General features: G+C 39.0%; 1 protein-coding gene across 1 annotated transcript; it reads left to right on the top strand.

Moving 5' to 3' along the window:
- The first annotated feature begins 1,080 nt into the window (after window positions 1-1,080).
- LOC139316532 (acetylserotonin O-methyltransferase-like) lies at window positions 1,081-10,063 on the top strand. Its single transcript, XM_070943303.1, has 8 exons — window positions 1,081-1,188; window positions 3,104-3,278; window positions 3,679-3,808; window positions 4,670-4,738; window positions 5,852-5,970; window positions 7,718-7,858; window positions 8,713-8,835; window positions 9,855-10,063. The coding sequence occupies exons 1-8, from the start codon at window positions 1,081-1,083 to the stop codon at window positions 10,061-10,063; spliced, it is 1,074 nt and encodes a 357-aa protein (XP_070799404.1).
- Window positions 10,064-17,614: the final 7,551 nt, after the last annotated feature.

The raw sequence follows: 17,614 nt of genomic DNA, 5'->3' as shown, positions 1-17,614 counted from the left end.
GTGGAATTTGCATATTTTATCTGTAGTTTGCTACATTTGTGGAAACTATAAGAGCACTGTCTGGAGAGGATACTTTTGTGATTCTTCTTTGGAATCCAAAGACAGGTAAGAAAAAACCGGGACAATAAAAGAAAACGGCCATGTCTGACTGGGATTGGAAGAGATGAAAAAGGCCTGAGGAAGAGGACTCAGGTTGATGGTACTCTTGTGGGGAAAGCTGGGCTATCTTTGCTGCTTTGAGGGGAGATGAAGTAGAAAACTAACAATATGAACAAACAAATATATGACTGTCAGAGTTTTATGAAGGAAATGATGGAAAGATTACTTTGCCAGATCCTCCATTATTGTAGCAAATTGATTCTCTGGCATCCTTGATTTTATTAGTTTACTAGATTTTTATCTTACCTTTATTACATTATAAGTAGTCCTAGGTGGTGAATATATATATTATATCTTCCTCCTTCTATTTTCCACCCAAAATTCCTCTGAGGTGAGTTTAGCTAAGAGAGAGTGGATATCCCACTTAAAAGTCCTATGGCAGACAACTAAATATTAATATAAAGAGGATCAGATGTACATGTGGAGGAATTTGTAATTTATGCTAATAAAATATATTTTAGAGGTTCTTTGAACATGAAACATTCTAGGCAGTATAAATGGTAAGAAATTGAGTAGTTACCCTGTTCTTTCTTTTCCTTCTTAACAAGATTTTTCATTTCTAGTAAGGACACAGCTGAAGCAGATTTTGGAAAAATAGAGAGGAAACACAATGCTGTCTAAATACTTGCAAAGTATTGTTTTCAGTGGTAATTGCACAATACTGTGTTTAGGAAGACAACATGAATGTCTATAGAGTCAGAAGTAGTCAAGGTCAACTCATGGCTTTACTTTTTTAAACAGAATACATAAGAATTGGAAGATGATAATAATTATTAGAGCATTCACCCTGGCTTCTTTCTGGTTAATAATTTTATTAGCTCTTTTTCGTCTTTGTCCCTTTACACATCGTTTCAGTCTAGGCATCTAGGAGAAGGAGAAAGGTAACAACTGGCCTTGTGACCTGGAGACATTTGATTTAATATGGAAAGGACTACTGTACAACTTCCTGGGGTCACAATGAGTTCGCCTGAAGAAGCTGAAAATATTAAAATGTTCTTTCATCATCAACATTCATTTATAATCTCAAAGGTAAGACATGTAATACTTACAAATAGTATATTAAGTACCGTATTTTCCGGCGTATAAGATGACTGGGCGTATAAGATGACCCCCGACTTTTCCTGTTAAAATATAGGGTTTGGGCTATACTCACCATATAAGACTACCCCTCTTCCAACGCACACCAAATAAAAATAATCAAACATCAACTGGCTCACCCAATAGAACAGGGGTCTCCAACTTGGCAACTTTAAGACTTGTAGACTTCAACTCCCAGAATTCCTCAGCCAGCTTTGTTTTGCTGGCTGAGGAATTCTGGGAGTTGAAGTCCACAACTCCTGCCTGCTTGATTGCAGGCAGGGAGTGGCTTGCTGATGGAATGGATTCAGGCAAGCGAAGCAAGGCAAGCATTGCAATTAGCAGCTAAGGTAAGCAAGCTGGAGGAGGAAAAGTTTTTTTCTTTTACATGGCTCTGGCGATCCCACTGAGTTGCCTGATTAGCAGGCAACTCAGCTGGGATCATCAGAGCTTGGATCGATGGCTCTGGCAATCCCAGCTGCGTTGCCTGATTGGCAGGCAACTGAGCTGGGATCGTCAGAGCTTGCAGAGCCACGTAAAAGGAAAAAACTTTTTTCCTTTTACATGGCTCTGGCATCCCAGCTGAGTTGCTGATTAGCAGGCAACTCAACTGGGATCGTCAGAGCTTGGATCGCCAGAGCCATTTAAGGCTCGTCAGTCTTTCGGGCTGGTCTGCCTGGTTACAGGAGAACAACACCCGGCGTATAAGACGACCCCCGACTTTTGAGAAGATTTTCATGTGTTAAAAAGTCGTCTTATACGCCAGAAAATACGGTAGTAAAACTTACAAAGCAAAATTCTTTCACTTCTTTCTTTTTGTGGTGTGACTCTTTATAACTCCCTGGACACATGTCTGTGGATTTTTTGGACAACATGTTTAGAAATAGTTTGCAATTGCCTTCTTCCTTGACCTGAGAGAGAATGACTGGCCCAAGATCACTGAGATGGTTTCAGGCCTAAGGCAGGATCGAAACTCAGCTCTCCTATTTTATAGCCAGGTAACTTAACCACGACTGCAAACCAGCTTTTTTTGTCTTAATGAAAATCACTGAATGCTGAACACTTTGCTATAATGAAAACATCCACATAAATTGTATAAATGCCACAAGGTTTTTGGTACAAGCTTTGAGTGAGCTTCAGAAGATGAATTGCAGATGTATTACAAAAAATCTGTCTCCTTTATTTTGCTTTCCTATTGATTTATCTCATCACCTGACATGGTCCCATAATTCCCAACAATTGAAATCTTTCTTTGGCTCTTTCCAGTTGTTTTTTCCCATTAATGTTAAACAATTCAAGCACTCAAGAGAGAAGTAATCTTACCATTTGTCATGAGTGTTACTGCACTTAATCATTCCAGACTGTGTGGATGTTGTTGAACAAAGGAGCAGATCCCTGTACAGACCATTTCTTCTCTTGCTCATCAGCAACAGGTGCAGTAAAGTAGTAGGGTTTAAATTTTGTCGCTACTGGTTTGGTTATGGATGTGCGCGCGCCTAAGCGCACATGTAATGTTTCTGCATCACAAACCAGGGCAAACCGGTAGCAACTCACCACTGGTGCAGTGGGCAGGAATAGTTGCCAAAGATAATCATGCTTGGTCTAGAGCAATAGTTATTTATTTATCCCACATTTATTATTTTTTACAATTAACTCAATGTAGCAAACATATCCATCAAACTTCCATTTAGTATTTTCCCCATAACAGTCCTGTGAGGTGAGTTGTGTTGAGAGGAAGTGACTGACCAATGGCTTTCATGGTTGTCTTGAGAGCTCTGAGTAAGCCCTAGAAAAAGTACAAATCTGTCCTCATGCTTAAAGTGATGCAGTAACGCTCCTTTTTGTACATTTGCTCATGTCTTTCCAGATCATATTTACTGCAAGTGAGCTGGGTGTCTTCGATTTGCTGAGGAAGTCGGGGGAACTGCTGCCCTCTGACACTGTGGCTGAGCGCTTGAAGACCAGTCTCACTGGGATGCAGATGCTGCTGGAGACCTGTGTGGGGTTAAAGGTCCTGAAAGTGGAATGGAAGGAGGGCAAAGGTGATCCTGTTAGCAGGAAGAAGCAGTTATAGCTGCTTCAGGATTGTCAGCAATTCTTTTTGGAGTGCCAGATCAAATGTTTTGGGTTTCATGACTGAAATGAAGTGAAGTGCAATCATGTATATTGGACCTTATGCTTTGCTCATCTCATTTCAGAGCTATATGGATGCAAAGCTGGGGAGGGTTCTACTTACCTTTACTACTGGTTCACAACGGGGCCATGCACGCTCTTCTGCGCATGCACAGAAGCATTCTGATGACGTCAGGGTCGGTGGATGGAGCCTCCCATCGGTTTTACTACCGGTTCTATAGAACCGGTGTGAACCGGGGGCAACCTACCACTGATGCAAAGGGTTTTGAAGTAATTGTCTTATGCTTTCATATATGCTTTCATTTTCAGGTTTTTATGGAAACACAGAGTTTGCGGATCTCTTTCTTGCTAAATCAAGCTCAAAGTCTCAGTATTATTCCATGAAGTTCTATTCAGAAACTATATATCCAGCAATGCAATATTTGACTGAAGCTGTGAGGTAAGAAGGGAGTATCGGTAAAGTAAAACTTTTTCTCAAAGACAATATTAGGGATCAGGACTGGTAGGCTTCCTTTCCGGCAAGTAACAGGGATTAGTGTCCTTACCATGTGGGAGTTTTGTTTGCTGTATCATTTACATGTTTATTCACTAAATTACTGTAGAATCATCATCACTCGATAGATTTTCTCTATTGCCCATTTTCTCAATTGAGTTTGAAGAAGTAATTACCTCTAGGTCTGTTTAATTTAAGACATGGAGTTTTAGCAGATGCAATGATAGTGAACTGATTACACACACCCATTTTCTTTTGGATTTTCCAGTGGTGTTATTTATTCACAATCAAAATTTAATTGTTGCTCAATGTCTTTGGAAAAGATGCCTTTGCAACCCACAGGCATGCATGCCTGCAGAGACACAAAGAAATTTATAAAAATTAGGGTTAAGATTTTTAATCTGATTAAAAACATTGTTTTAGCATTTTAATTTAGAAAGACACTTTGATGATTGAAGCAAAACTCAGTTCATCAAATATCAGAAGTCTAATAATCAAAATGACAAAGAAAAAAATCCTGCAAAAGGATTGGTTAAATGAATTTAATAACTACGTATTTAATAATTTTAAAAAACCACTTAGTGAAACAAGACGGACATAAAGATTCAGTTTCTGTCAGATTCACTCACTTCCCAGGTTTTCAGGACTGTTTAGAGCCTGTGATATTTTTAGAGTAACTTTTGCAAGCAATATTATTATGCTATTTGAATAGAAGCACTATTTTGATGCTGGGGAAGTAGAAAAATATAATAGCTAAATGTATTTTTGTTGTTTTCAATTAAAACAAAAAAAAAAAATCTGCTACAGGAATGGGAAATCTCAGATTCTATCAATATATGGTGTTCCTTCAAAGGAATTTTATGGACCTCAGTACAGGTAAAGTAGCATTTTTATGACTTTGGTTTGTACAGATTGGATAGTAAATAGCTGTTTTGCTTTTATTTTCCTTATCAAATCTCAATTTGCAACTCTGCAAACATTTTCATGGAAGTTTTTTTTCCTAAATAAGCCTAGACTAGCAACATTACCCACCAACATTGATTTTGAGCAATCTGCCACCAAGAGAACCAAAGCCCAGCTTTATTCTAATGATCCTCACACTATTCCATCCATACTACAATCACAAATTTGGAGCCTAGGTTGCAAACCAGTCCATCAGCCAATTTATCACCACTGGATGGTTTGCAAGGAGAAGAAGGTATGGAGAGATGTGCTGAATATTGTTTTCATAATTTTGATCTGCGTGTGTGTTTCTTGTTATCTTCTACTTCCCAACTCATCTTTTCATTATTTCCTGGTCTTTGCATAAGTTTGATACCCTGTAAAGAAATAGTATGAAAAGTAGCTATGTTTGGATCTTAGTGAAGCATGAATAATATACAAACTTTCCCATGCCCTTATGTCTTATGATATTTTTTTGTTCTAGCCTTCAATCTTTCTTTTCGGGCATTGGGATATTCTTACAACCTGCCTCACTGATCAAGAATTAATTTTCAAAAGGGAGAACTGGAATTTACAAGTAGAACTAGGTCATCTACACCTCAATTGCTAGAATGTGCAGTATGGTCCAGTACAGAAACAAAGATGCTTTCATTCATTACCCAGAGATTCTCCAAAACCCTTGTAATATATTTTCTGTTGCTCAAGTGCTAGTCCACAAGAATGTTGAACTACTTTTGAGATCCTTTCAGGGCATGTGATCCTGAGGCTAATATTGGCATATTCAACAATTTTGGCCAGGAATTACTCAGGGTACAAATTTGGAGGGAAATGAGAATAATTTATCTAGGTCATATGGATTACTAATGCCATCAAACTTCAAGACACATATTAAATAATCTGTTCTTTAAAACTAGATAATTAGCAGAAAAGCCTGCAGAAACCATGGTTACATAATGAAAAATATAGTTTTAGATTTATGATCAGATGTTAATCATATGGTATTTAATGTAGTTGTTAATCATCTGCCAATGCAAATTTCAATTCTAGTTCAAAGGAAGGTGTTGAAAGCTTTTTCAGTTTCATGAGTGAGGCTTGGAGTCTGTATGGAAAAGAAATGGTCTCTGCCTTTGATCTTTCTGAATTTCATCTCATTTATGATCTGGGTGGTAAGTACCTGAAGGTTTTCATCATGCCCCTTACTCTCAATTTGATATGATGTGATATTTTGAAGAAACTGGATTGAAAGTCTTTCATGACTGTAATTCCCTGATTGTAAAAGTAGACTTGTAGAATTCTTTGTTTTAGAGTTTTGAACCTTATTTGTAAATACCCAATTTTAAACTTTAGCTTATCAGAATTAGTCAATGGCTCACAGTAAGTACCAACAATACTGAAACTGTTTGGAAAGAGATGGGCGCATTTTTGAAGATGAAAGCACTCCTTCCTTTTCCATCCCATGCCTGGGATAATAGTGTCATGATGCATTGAATGAAAAAAGAGCCAGCTCATGTGGTGGTTAAGACATTCAGGCTAGAAACTTGGAAACCAGGAGTTTTAGTCCAGCTGGGTGACTTAGGGCCAGTCATTTTTTTCTCAGCCCAATGAAACAGGCAATGGGAAACCTGTACTGAAGCCTTGCCAAAATAAAAACAAAAACAAACAAACAACCAAAACCCCCATCCCCACCCCACCCCTGCAAGGGTTTATCCAGGCTTGAATGAGATAACTCGCTACTGCCAATTGGTTGCAGGATAGCTTGCCCTAGGCAGCTTGCCGTGGGGACAACTTGTTATGAGCCTGGGCCTTCCACTCTGGTTTCCTGGCTTGGCCTGGCTTGAGAGAGGTGAACACACCCATAGACATAGAGACACAGATACAAAGATGCATGCACCATTATTTAATTATTTAAGACCCGGTCAATTATGCCCCGGTCTTGGAGGGAAAGACCTCTCCTTCAGTATGCTGTGTGAGCACACATACATACCCTCCCCGCCCCTCCAAGCTTGGGGACTTTTATCTGCATCTGAGCTGGCAACTTCCAATCACTGGGCTTGGAGAGAAGGACCTCTCCTTTGTTGTGCTGTATGTGTGCTACAGAACTTGTCAGTCAGAGAATTCTGACTGGCAGGATCAAGGAAGGGGCCTTTTCTGCTGCTGTTCCTGATTTGCAGAACATCTTGCCCCCAGAAATTAGGAAAGCCCCCAATCTTCTGGCCTTCTGTAATGGTGTCAAAATTTGGCTGTACTTGCATGTGTAGAGGACATTAGGTCCCACACATCCATAGGAGAGAATTCATGAGATTCCCCACCTCCCACCTGTAATTAACTTTTTGTCTCCCCATTTCTGCATCTCTTAGAATTTTATAATGTTGTTTTACATTTTCAATCTTAAATTATTCATTTTTAATGTTTTATTATATTGAGTGATGTGGTGGCCTAGAGATGAAGATGCTTGCCTCCCACTCAAAAGGTTGCGAGTTCAATTCTAGGCAGCAACATATGTTTCTCTATCTAGGGCTCAAAGAGAAAATATCTGCTGCAAACTCCATGTAGGCATCAGGAAGGGCATCAGCCAATAAACACTCAGATCCATTCAGTTGCCCTGACTCCATCCAGATAAAAGGGATTACAGGATTGTTTTATTTATTGATTAAATTGTATATTGCCCAGAGCCTCTCAGTGAGGGAGATGCACATTTAATAAGTTTGATATATAAATAAACAAATATATGTTAATGAATACACTTCTTTAAATGACAATATTGTACATCTGTTTAGCACAGCTATTTGAAAAATAAAAGAATCAGGTAAGCTAAAAATCATAATAAATGTACTAGTAAATTGTTAAAAATGTTGATATACAGGATATCTTTCTTACCTAGTTCCTTTTTTGCATTGTGTTTTTTTCCCCAAGGAAGTAGTGGTGGCTTAGCTAAGGAATTAGTTTCAGTGTACCCAAATTGTACCGTGAAACTTTTTGATCTTCCTGGAGTTGTGGAAATATCAAAAAAATATAATGAGTTTTCAGATGAATCCCAGATCTCTTTCCATGAAGGTAATATGTGCCTTGAATTAACATCTCTGCCATTTCAAAGCAGTAGTTGAGAAAAAGCCAGTTTCATTGTAAAGCAAGCTTTATGAACAGTAAATTGTTTCTCCAAATTCCTACCATATTAAGAGATGCCAAATAATAGTCAGAGTTATAGAGGAGAATATGCTGAAATTCAGCCAAAACAAGATATGCTGGGAATCAGCCAAATAATAGGTGGAGCTACGGAGGATAAAATGCTGGAAATCAGCCAAACTGAACTATGTTTGGAAATTAGCTAAACAATAGTTGGAGATATATATAAAGGGTGAAAAAGAAAATGTTGGAAAATAACTAAAATGAAATAAAAAATTTTGAGATCTCTGTGTAAAAATTTAAGATTTGAAGATTGGATGGAATGGGTCTAGATATTAAAAAGCACAGTAAGACTTTTGATTAATAAATGGAAATAAAAATTAAGTTGTATATATTTGGAATTAAGATTGGTGGTGATAAAGTAGTAAGGTAAACATTTAGATGAAGAGGTTAGATTATTTTTAAAAATTTGTATTTTGATATTGTTGTTAAAAAAAGCAATGGAGAATAATTTGGAAAGAATCGGATTGTTTTTTGATATAATAGAATGGTTTAATTAAGATGCTAGAATTTATGTTATAAACATTTGTCTTTATTTGGAATTTTTTTCTTTTTTTAAAAAAAAGATGTATGGTGAATTTTTTTTTATGAAAACGTAAGCGAGATAACCTACCTATAACCAGATCAAGATTTCGTTCTTGAAAGATATATTTTATGTTTATGTTTGGAAAAAATAAAAATATTTTGCAAAAAAAAAAAAAAAAAGAGATTTATTTTTATTACAGGGGATTTTTTTAAAGATCCAATTCCTGAAGCAGATCTTTACATCTTATCAAGAGTCTTGTATAACTGGAGTGATGAAAAATGCATCCAGCTGCTAACAAAAGTATTTACAGCCTGTAAGCCAGGTAGGCATTGCTAGAAAGAGAAAAATTGCCATTTGTGAATGGGAAGACAAGCAAGCCAACCAGAGCGATCTGTAGCTTTTTTATGTATTTGCAACAAACTTTAACAAGTGAGCACTATCTCACTTGGCTCAGAAGTTTGGTTGTAGGTCTTTGCAGTCATTAAGTGATACAGGTAGTCCTCGACTTATAACTATTTGTTTAATGACTGTTTGAAATTGCAACGGCACTGAAAAAATGTGACTCATGACTGTTTTTCACACTTACGACTGTTGCAGCATCCCCATGGGCACATGATCAAAATTCAGATGCTTGGCAATTGGTTTCATATTTATGATGGTTGTGGTATTCTGGGGTCATGTAATCACCTTTTGCAACCTTCTGACAAGCAAAGTCAATGGGGAAGCCAGATTCACTTTAAAACTGTGTTACTAACTTAACAACTGCAGTGATTCATTTAACAACAGTGGCAAAAAGAATTGTAAAATGGAGCAAAACTCACTTAACAACTATCTTGCTTAACATCGGGAATTTTGGGCCCAATTGGGTTGTAAGTCAAGGACTACCTGTAAAGCATGTGACCACATTGCTCAATGACCATAATCCTGGGTCTTTCAGTTGAGACTGCCACTTATCATTGAATTTAAGCAAAGTCTGGTTGAGGAAAGATTCCTTAGAACTTCCATGATGCTTCAGTCATGAAATAGAAGCAGAAGAAGCAGAGCATGAGAAGCAATCCTGTAGGAAATAGGCTAATGTGGCATATGTTTTGAATTAAGCAATAATGAAGGATCCAGGGTTTGCATAACATTTTAAATATCTTTTAGGACCCTTGGGAGACTAAAATGGACCATAGATTTAGCATTGGCAAAAAAAAGGCCAATTTGCTAAAACAATACTTTTAGAAGAGGGAGAAAGTGTTGAGAGAAAGGTCACAGCCATAAAAATGAAAATGTGATGCAAGGGCATTACCTCATTTGTAGGTAAGCTATTACTGATTTAATAAATTATTTTTGCAACAGGTGGTGGAGTCTTAGCAATGGAACCAATTATTGATGACAAAATATCCGGGTCGCTTCCTGGTCATTTCTACTGCATCATAATGTTGCTTATATCTGAAGGAAAAGCACGGAAAGAATCAGAACACCGAATGCTCTTCCAAACTGCTGGCTTTAAAGATATTCAGTTTAAGAAAGGAAATGTTTATGATGTCATTTTGGCCAGAAAATAATATTCAACATGCTTCATTCCAGCTGAATATTAAATAATTCAAATAATAAAAATGCTTTTTCTACTGTATTGATTCTAACCTGTGAGTGTACAGATCAGGGGTGAAATCTAAAATTTTTTGCTACTGGTTCTGTGGGCGTGGCTTAATTAGTGGGCGTAATGTGAATGATGTAGGAATAGTACAGGGTCAGCTATATGAACACTGAAGGACCCTCTTTATTCACTTTATTATAAGAAAGAAATGTGCTTGTTTAGAGATTACACTAACTCAGCTAAATTCCATTCTTGGTAATATATATCTTCTGAGGGGCCTAGTTGTCAAGGATGCAAGGACATCCATATGAAACAAAAGTTACTTATTATCCAGAGCAGCCATGAATCTACGCATCAGCAATCACAGAACTGAGGAAGGTTGTTTAGCTAAGATAATCTTATGAACTAGAAAATAATGTAGGAATTTAGTAATTTAGAAAGTATCAATTATCATGTAACAAATGTATGTTAACCATATATGGAAAACTACTGTGCTCACAAAATCCTTTATCTTGGATATGTATAAAAGCAGTTGTATCAGAGCTCTTCTTGGTTCAGAATTGCAGATACAAATCTGATTCTGAAACTGCGCAATAAACTGTCTCTGGCTGACCAGGAATGTTGTTTGGTCTCATCATTCCAATACAGGCGAGGCTTGGTGGTAAGGTGACTGGATGGGCCTGGCCAAGTCAATGTCACTTCTTTGCCCTTTTTTAACCTACAAAACACAACACAACACAACTGGCTCACCCACAATGTAAAAGCAGCTGTGCTAGACTCAAAATTGCCCCGCAACAAGCAGGAACCTCACACAGCCACAAAAAGCCCAAAAAACCAACTTTCACACTTTACACACAGAAAATTCCACATACAGCTTTGTGAGATTTTGTGTTTTTGTGTAGTTAGAGTGAAACACTACAGAAACACACTAAATCTCAGAAAGCTGCACAAATATTTTATTTTATTTTTATTTTTATATAAACAACTAAATTTAAAACTTCCTAAACTTTAAATGGCTAAGTCTAAAAAAAGAACAACTAAAAAAAACCGCAATTAACTATTTTTTTTAAAGCTCCCAAAGGAGAAAAAAATTTACCCAATAGAATAGGGGTCTCCAACCTTGGCAACTTTAAGACTTGTGGACTTCAACTCCCAGAATTCCTCAGCCAGCTTTGCTGGGAGTTGAAGTCCACAAGTCTTAAAGTTGCAGATAGAGCTGCTCACCGATTAGCTTGATTGCAGGCAGGGAGATCCAGTTGCTTGCTGATGCATGGATTGCGATCGTCATGCGATCAGCAGCTAAGGTAAGCAAGCTGGAGGCTGGGACGGGGGGGGGGGGTGAGAAAAAAAACTTTTTTTCTTTTACATGGTTCTGGCGATCCAAGCTGAGTTGCCTGATTAGCAGGCAACTCAGCTGGGATGTCAGAGCTTGGCTGGTCAGAGCCATTTAAAAGGAAAAAAAGGATCTGATGATCGCGGGGCTCAGCTGGGCATGGGGGGCGGGGGCAGGGAGTTTTGCTACCGGTTCTCCGAATTGCCCGCCGCCATCGCTACCTACTGGCCTGAGCCGGTCCTAACCAGGAGCATTTCACCCTGGTACAGATATATATATTTACCATATTAATCTATTGTCTATCTATTGACATTACTTTGATTTTCATCACTGGAAGAAAGTAATTTAGGCTGAATAACTCTTGAGATTTTGCCATTCTGAGGGAACAACTTGTTGCCCAAGAGGTTGATTAGATCAGAAAACTGACTTCATAGGAATACAATAACTACTATAAGAATGGAAAAAATTAAATGGACCTTATGAAGGATGCCAACATACAGGAGTATTATGTACAATACAACACTGCATTATGATGGATTTATAGGGTACAAGATATTGCAAATTCAAGTTTCCTTCAGCAGAAGAAGCTACTAAAAACCTTATGAAGAAAGTTGGGAAGAGAGAGAGAGAACAATTCCTCTTTTCACTGAGCTATTACGGAGAAAACTGCTATGTATGCCACCTTAAGTCATAGAAATCTAATAAAACAAATAAGCAAACAGCAAATCTGTTCCTGTCTGAGCCTTATAGAGGCAACTTGAATGCTTCCAGATTAATTTTATAAGGCCTTTTTGTCCACCTTCCATTAGTGCATAAAAATGCTTTCCCTGCATATTTAAGAAGTGGCCTTCCTCTATAACAGTCAGAGTTTGATGATCTTTGTTTGGGAACCTCAGTCCCAAAGGGACCATATATAGGTAGTGGAAATGATATTGCTGAATTGATAGTTGATTCTTATTTCTTAGTGAAAGTGTGCAATTACACAGAAAAGTGTTTGCACAGCTTGCATAGTAATGATGAGTCATTACAATAACAAGAAATGGATTCTGCAAATGCAATAAGAGTGGAGAAATATCAAAAATTTGCCACTCTTAAAGGCACGGTATAGGCTTTAACAGTGGCTCTCACCTTATTGAACATGCATTAGATCAGGGCTGTCAAACTCCCGGCCCATGGATCGGATGTATCATGTGCTGGCCATGCCTACACCTGGTTTAGCAAAAGGAAAAAAGTCCCGATACGTCCCGTGACACTGCCGTGATGATGTGAGTTTGGCACCCCTGCTTTAGATGCTTTTCTCCATGCCTCAGACCAATATGGATAGTCCCTAGCTCCCTTTGAAGCTGCTCAGCAATCAGTCAGTTGTAGCAGACCAATCTACTGTGTCCAGTCCCTGTGGTGGGTCATGGCATTGGAAAATCCCTAGGAAATCAGGGTGTGATCTGATCTGACTGTGAAAAGGAGACAGCATAAGTTCTCCCAATTTCAGATCACACTGCCAGTTCTCTGACAGGTACACTAACTCAGAATTCAGGCTCCAGATAACCTGAGAGATGCACATGATTGTCATGGAAGTTTTGAACTCTTGAGCCACCTCAGATTCCATTCTACAAGGAAGTCAGGCAAGGAAGTTGTAGTACAGCAGTGATGTAGGTAAAATAGCAATAGCCCCAGCTGATCTCTAGACCCCAACTTGATGAACAGGTTCTCACAATTGGGAACCTGTTAGGCAGGATCCCTGAAAGCCACAAGGGATTTCCTGATAACAATAGCTAGACCCCCATCTTCCCAAACCGGTATGCACATATCTGATTAGTCCACCTTCATCCCCCAAACAGTAGAATAGAATAGAATAGAATAGAATAGAATAGAATAGAATAGAATAGAATAGAATAGAATAGAATAGAATAGAATTCTTTATTGGCCAAGCGTGATTGGACACACAAGGAATTTGTCTTGGTGCATACACTCTTGGAGTACATAAAAGAAAAGATACATTTGTCAAGAATTATAAGGTACAACACTTAATGATAGTCATAGGGAAACAGTCAATATAAATCTTAAGGATACCAGCAACAAGGTTACAGTCATATAGTCATAAGTGGGAGGAGATGGGTGATAGGAACGATGAGAAGATTAATAGTAATGCAAACTTAGTAACTAGTTTGACAGTGTTGAGGGAATTATTTGTTTAGCATAGTGATGGCGTTCAGGAAAAAACTGTTCTTGTATCAGGTTGTTCTGGTGTGCAGTGCTCTATAGCGTCATTTTGAGGGTAGGAGTTGAAACAGTTTATGTGCAGAATGCGAGGGGTCTGTAATTATTTTCACAGCCCTCTTTTTGACTCATGCAGTATACAGGTCCTCAATGGAAGTCAGGTTGGTAGTAATTGTTTTTTCTGCAGTTCTAATTATCCTCTGAAGTCTGTGTCTGTCTTGTTGGGTTGCAAAGCCAAACCAGACAGTTATAGAGGTGCAGATGACAGACTCAATAATTCCTCTGTAGAACTGTATCAGCAGCTCTTTGGCAGTTTGAGCTTTCTGAGTTGGTGCCAAAAGAACATTCTTTGTTGTGCTTTTTTGATGACGTTTTTGATGTTGGGTGTCCATTTTAGGTCGTGAGATATGGTAGAACGTAGAAATTTGAAGGTCTCTACTGTTGCTCCTGTGTTGTCTAGTATTGTAAGCAGTTGTACCCTGTTTCCCCGAAAATAAGACATCCCCTGATAATAAGCCCAATCGGGCTTTTGAGTGCATGTGCTAAAATAAGCCTCCCCCTGAAAATAAGCCCTCCCTGAAAATATTTAAATGCAGAGCTGGAAATCAGGTAAGATGGCAAGAGAAGCCCCATCTTGCTCCACTTGCCCCAAAATAATAAGACGTCCCTGAAAATAAGGCCAAGTGCTTATTTCGGGGTTCAAAAAAATATAAGACAGGGTCTTATTTTCAGGAAAACCCAGGTAGTATGGGAGGGTTTCTCCTAAAGTCCATCACCATTTCTATGGTTTTGAATGTGTTCAGTTCCAGATTGTTCCGGTCGCACTACAAGGCTAGTAGTTCAACCTCCCATCTGTATGTGGATTCATCATTGTCTCGAATGAGACCAATCACTGTTGCATCATCTGCAAACTTCAGTACTTTAACAGGGATCTTTTGAGATGCAGTCGGTGGTGTATAGAGAGAAGAGAAATGGAGAGAGCACACAGCCTTGGGGCGGGGGGGGGGGGGCTGTGCTAATTGTGCAGGTATCTGATGTGATTCTGCTTAGCTTCACCTGCTGCTTCCTGTCTGTTAGGAAGCTTATGATCCATTTACAAGTGTGTTCAGGTACCGCTAGTTGGTTTAGTTTAGTTAGAAGAATGTCTGGAATGATGGTATTTAATGCTGAACTAAAGTCTACAAAGAGGACCCTTGCGTAGGTCTTTGTAGATTCAAGATGTTGTAGGATGTAGTGCAGAGCCATATTAACAACATCATCTGTTGATCTATTTGCTCGGTATGCAAATTGCAGGGGGTCTAACAGTGGATCTGTGATGGCTTTCAAGTGAGACAGCACTAGCCTTTCAAAGGTTTTCATAACTACAGATGTTAGAGCAACTGGTCTGTAGTCGTTCAGTTCCTTGATGGTGGGCTTCTTCGGCACTGGGATGATAGCAGAGCGTTTGAAGCAAGAAGGAACATAGCACATCTCTAGAGATTTATTGAAGATACGGGTGAAGATGGGGGCCAATTGGTCAGCACAGACTTTTAAGCAAGAAGGAGTTATCTTGTCTGGGCCTGGAGCTTTTCCTGGTTTTTGTCTGTGAAATTAGGTCTCGCACTTTCTTTTCTGTGATCACTAGGGGTTGTGAACTTAATGGGATGGGGTCAGTTGTAGGAGGTTTGGCTGTTGTTAATGTGTCTGAGATGGGGGTTGTGGAGATAGGTGGCTGTAGTTTCCTTTCAAACCTGCAGTAAAACACGTTCAGGTCATCTGCCAGTTGTTGATTTCCTTTAGCCTAGGAAAGAGGCTTGCCATAACTGGTGATATTTTTAAGAGTTTTCCACATGTTTGCTGGTTCATTTGTTGAGAACCGATTCTTTAGCTTTTCAGAGTAGCTTCTTTTTGCTGCTCTGATCTCCCTTGTTAATACATTTCTGGCCTGATTGTACAGCATTTTTCACCTTTTCTGTAGGCTTCCTCTTTGGAATGACGTAGCTGCTTAAGTTTAGCTGTGAACCAAGGTTTGTTGTTACTGTATATTCGCAAGTTCCTGGTCAGTACACATAGGTCTTCACAGAAACTGACATATGATGTTACAGTATTTGTGAGTTCATCTAAGCAGAGGTACTTTCAAAAACATTCCAATCAGTGCAATCAAGGCAGGCCTGTAGTTTTAACTTTGCCTCCTCCATCCAGGTCTTCAATTCAATCTGTCCAGGACTGATTTAATTGTTGGTTTTGTGGTTTTAAGTCTTTGCCTGTAGGCAGGTACAAGGTGAATCAAGCTATGATCAGAGTGCCCCACTGCTGCTTGTGGTAAGGACCGATAGCATCTTTTAGTATTGTGTAGCAATGGTTTAAAGTATTCTTGCCTCTAGTGGGACAATTGACATGCTGAAAATATTTTGGTAGCTCTTTCCTTAAGTTTGCTTTGTTTAGATATCCCAAAATAATGGCCAGTGAATTGGGGTATTTGGCTTCAGCCTCCATAACCTGGTCAGCTAGAATTCATAATGCCTTGTTTACACAGGCTTGTGGGGGGACATAAACAGCAATTAGTAGAAATGAGGAGAACTCGCGTGGACAGTATAATGGTTTACAGTTGATAAGGAAAGACTCTTAAGTTTTCATCACAGAATTTATATATTATAGTTATATTCTGAGATCAGCTGTTGTTGATCTATAAGTCTCCTCCCTTCTTTTTACCTGACGAGTCTGCAGTCCTGTCTGCTCTATGTATCTGAAACCCTGGAATTTGCATGCTGTTGTCATCAATAACATCATGTAATCTTCTCAAGGAATTGAATCTTCCCAAACCCGTATGCACATATCTGATTAGTCCACCTTCAACTCCCAAACAGTAATTCCATCTCCGTATTTGTGCCCCTCATTCCCAGGACTGAGTCCCACCCATTGTCCTTACTAACATCCTGGGGGGTGGGGTGACCATGGCATGAATGACCATCTCAAGGGCCTCCTGTCAAGGAAGAGATGCAACTGGCACACCAGATCAATTTGGGCAGGGGCCCTCCTGGTTACAGTGTCTCCTTCTGATTGAACAGTAGCTGCAAGTCTAGGAGAACCCCCATGTTGTGCACCATTCATGAATAGGGAACTGCACCCCCATCCAAGACCAATGGAGGAAATATTGTCGATCTGGGGGGTCAAACAGCCAAAGTCACTCACTCTTGCTTACATTGAATTGGTCACTTCCTCCCCATCCAGATGCAAACAATCTTGAGGTACTGGGTTAGTAGATTGACAGTTTCATCTGTACAGAGTTGAGATGTAGAGCTGGGTATCATTTTGCATACTGATAACAGAAAATCTAGTTGGTTTTTCTACTTCAAAGGCTACAAGGTCAAAATGTAGTTGATAAGACCAGAAGGCTTCATGTAAGAAGATACAGTATTCTGGGTATGTTGCTCTGCATGCCCTCAATGTGTCACACACAGCAACATGTACTACTATAAATATTTGTGTTGATTAGGAGAAGGCAGAGACATCAGTAAAGAGTCAACCAACAAACTCTTGAACTCAGTTTCTTCAGCTATGCCAGGGATATGCAACCCGTGGCTCTGGATCCTCATGTGGCTCTTTCATCCCTCTGCTGCGGCTCCCTGGACTCAAAATATGTGTCACAACCACCAATGTGTGACACCCGCCAGCATGTGATTTATTGAGCTTTTCGGCCCATCTTTTTTTTCGAAATGTTTTTGTTGCATGCAGAAATAAAAATTTGTTTTCTCTGTAGCAGTTCATTGATTTCATAAATGCAATACGCTATCATTTTTTTATAGATAACATAAAGGTAAAAAATGATATATGCAGTGTTATCTTCATTTTAGATGTCAAAAGGGTTTTGTGGCTCCCGGTGTTTTCTTTTCTGTGGGAAACGGGTCTAAATGGCTCTTTGGACCTCGTTTAAGGTTGCCGACCCCTGAGCTATGCAATGGGGAGAAAAGCTTTGAAATGAAATGAAAG

Source organism: Pituophis catenifer, unplaced genomic scaffold (assembly GCF_029215685.1).
Source record: "Pituophis catenifer annectens isolate HBS135680 unplaced genomic scaffold, rPitCat1.0.hap2 SCAF_4, whole genome shotgun sequence".
Classification (NCBI taxonomy): Eukaryota; Metazoa; Chordata; class Lepidosauria; order Squamata; family Colubridae; genus Pituophis; species Pituophis catenifer.
Note: the sequence above shows the minus strand (reverse complement) of the source record. Positions and strands in the feature narration are given on the sequence as shown.

Excerpts from the sequence above, each read along its gene's own strand:
- LOC139316532 (XM_070943303.1), top strand. The coding sequence starts at position 1,081 with ATGGAAAGGACTACTGTACAACTTCCTGGGGTCACAATGAGTTCGCCT. Across the intron at positions 5,971-7,717 it reads TCTCATTTATGATCTGGGTG|GAAGTAGTGGTGGCTTAGCT; the intron begins GTAAGTACCTGA and ends TTTTTCCCCAAG. Across the intron at positions 7,859-8,712 it reads CCAGATCTCTTTCCATGAAG|GGGATTTTTTTAAAGATCCA; the intron begins GTAATATGTGCC and ends TTTTTATTACAG.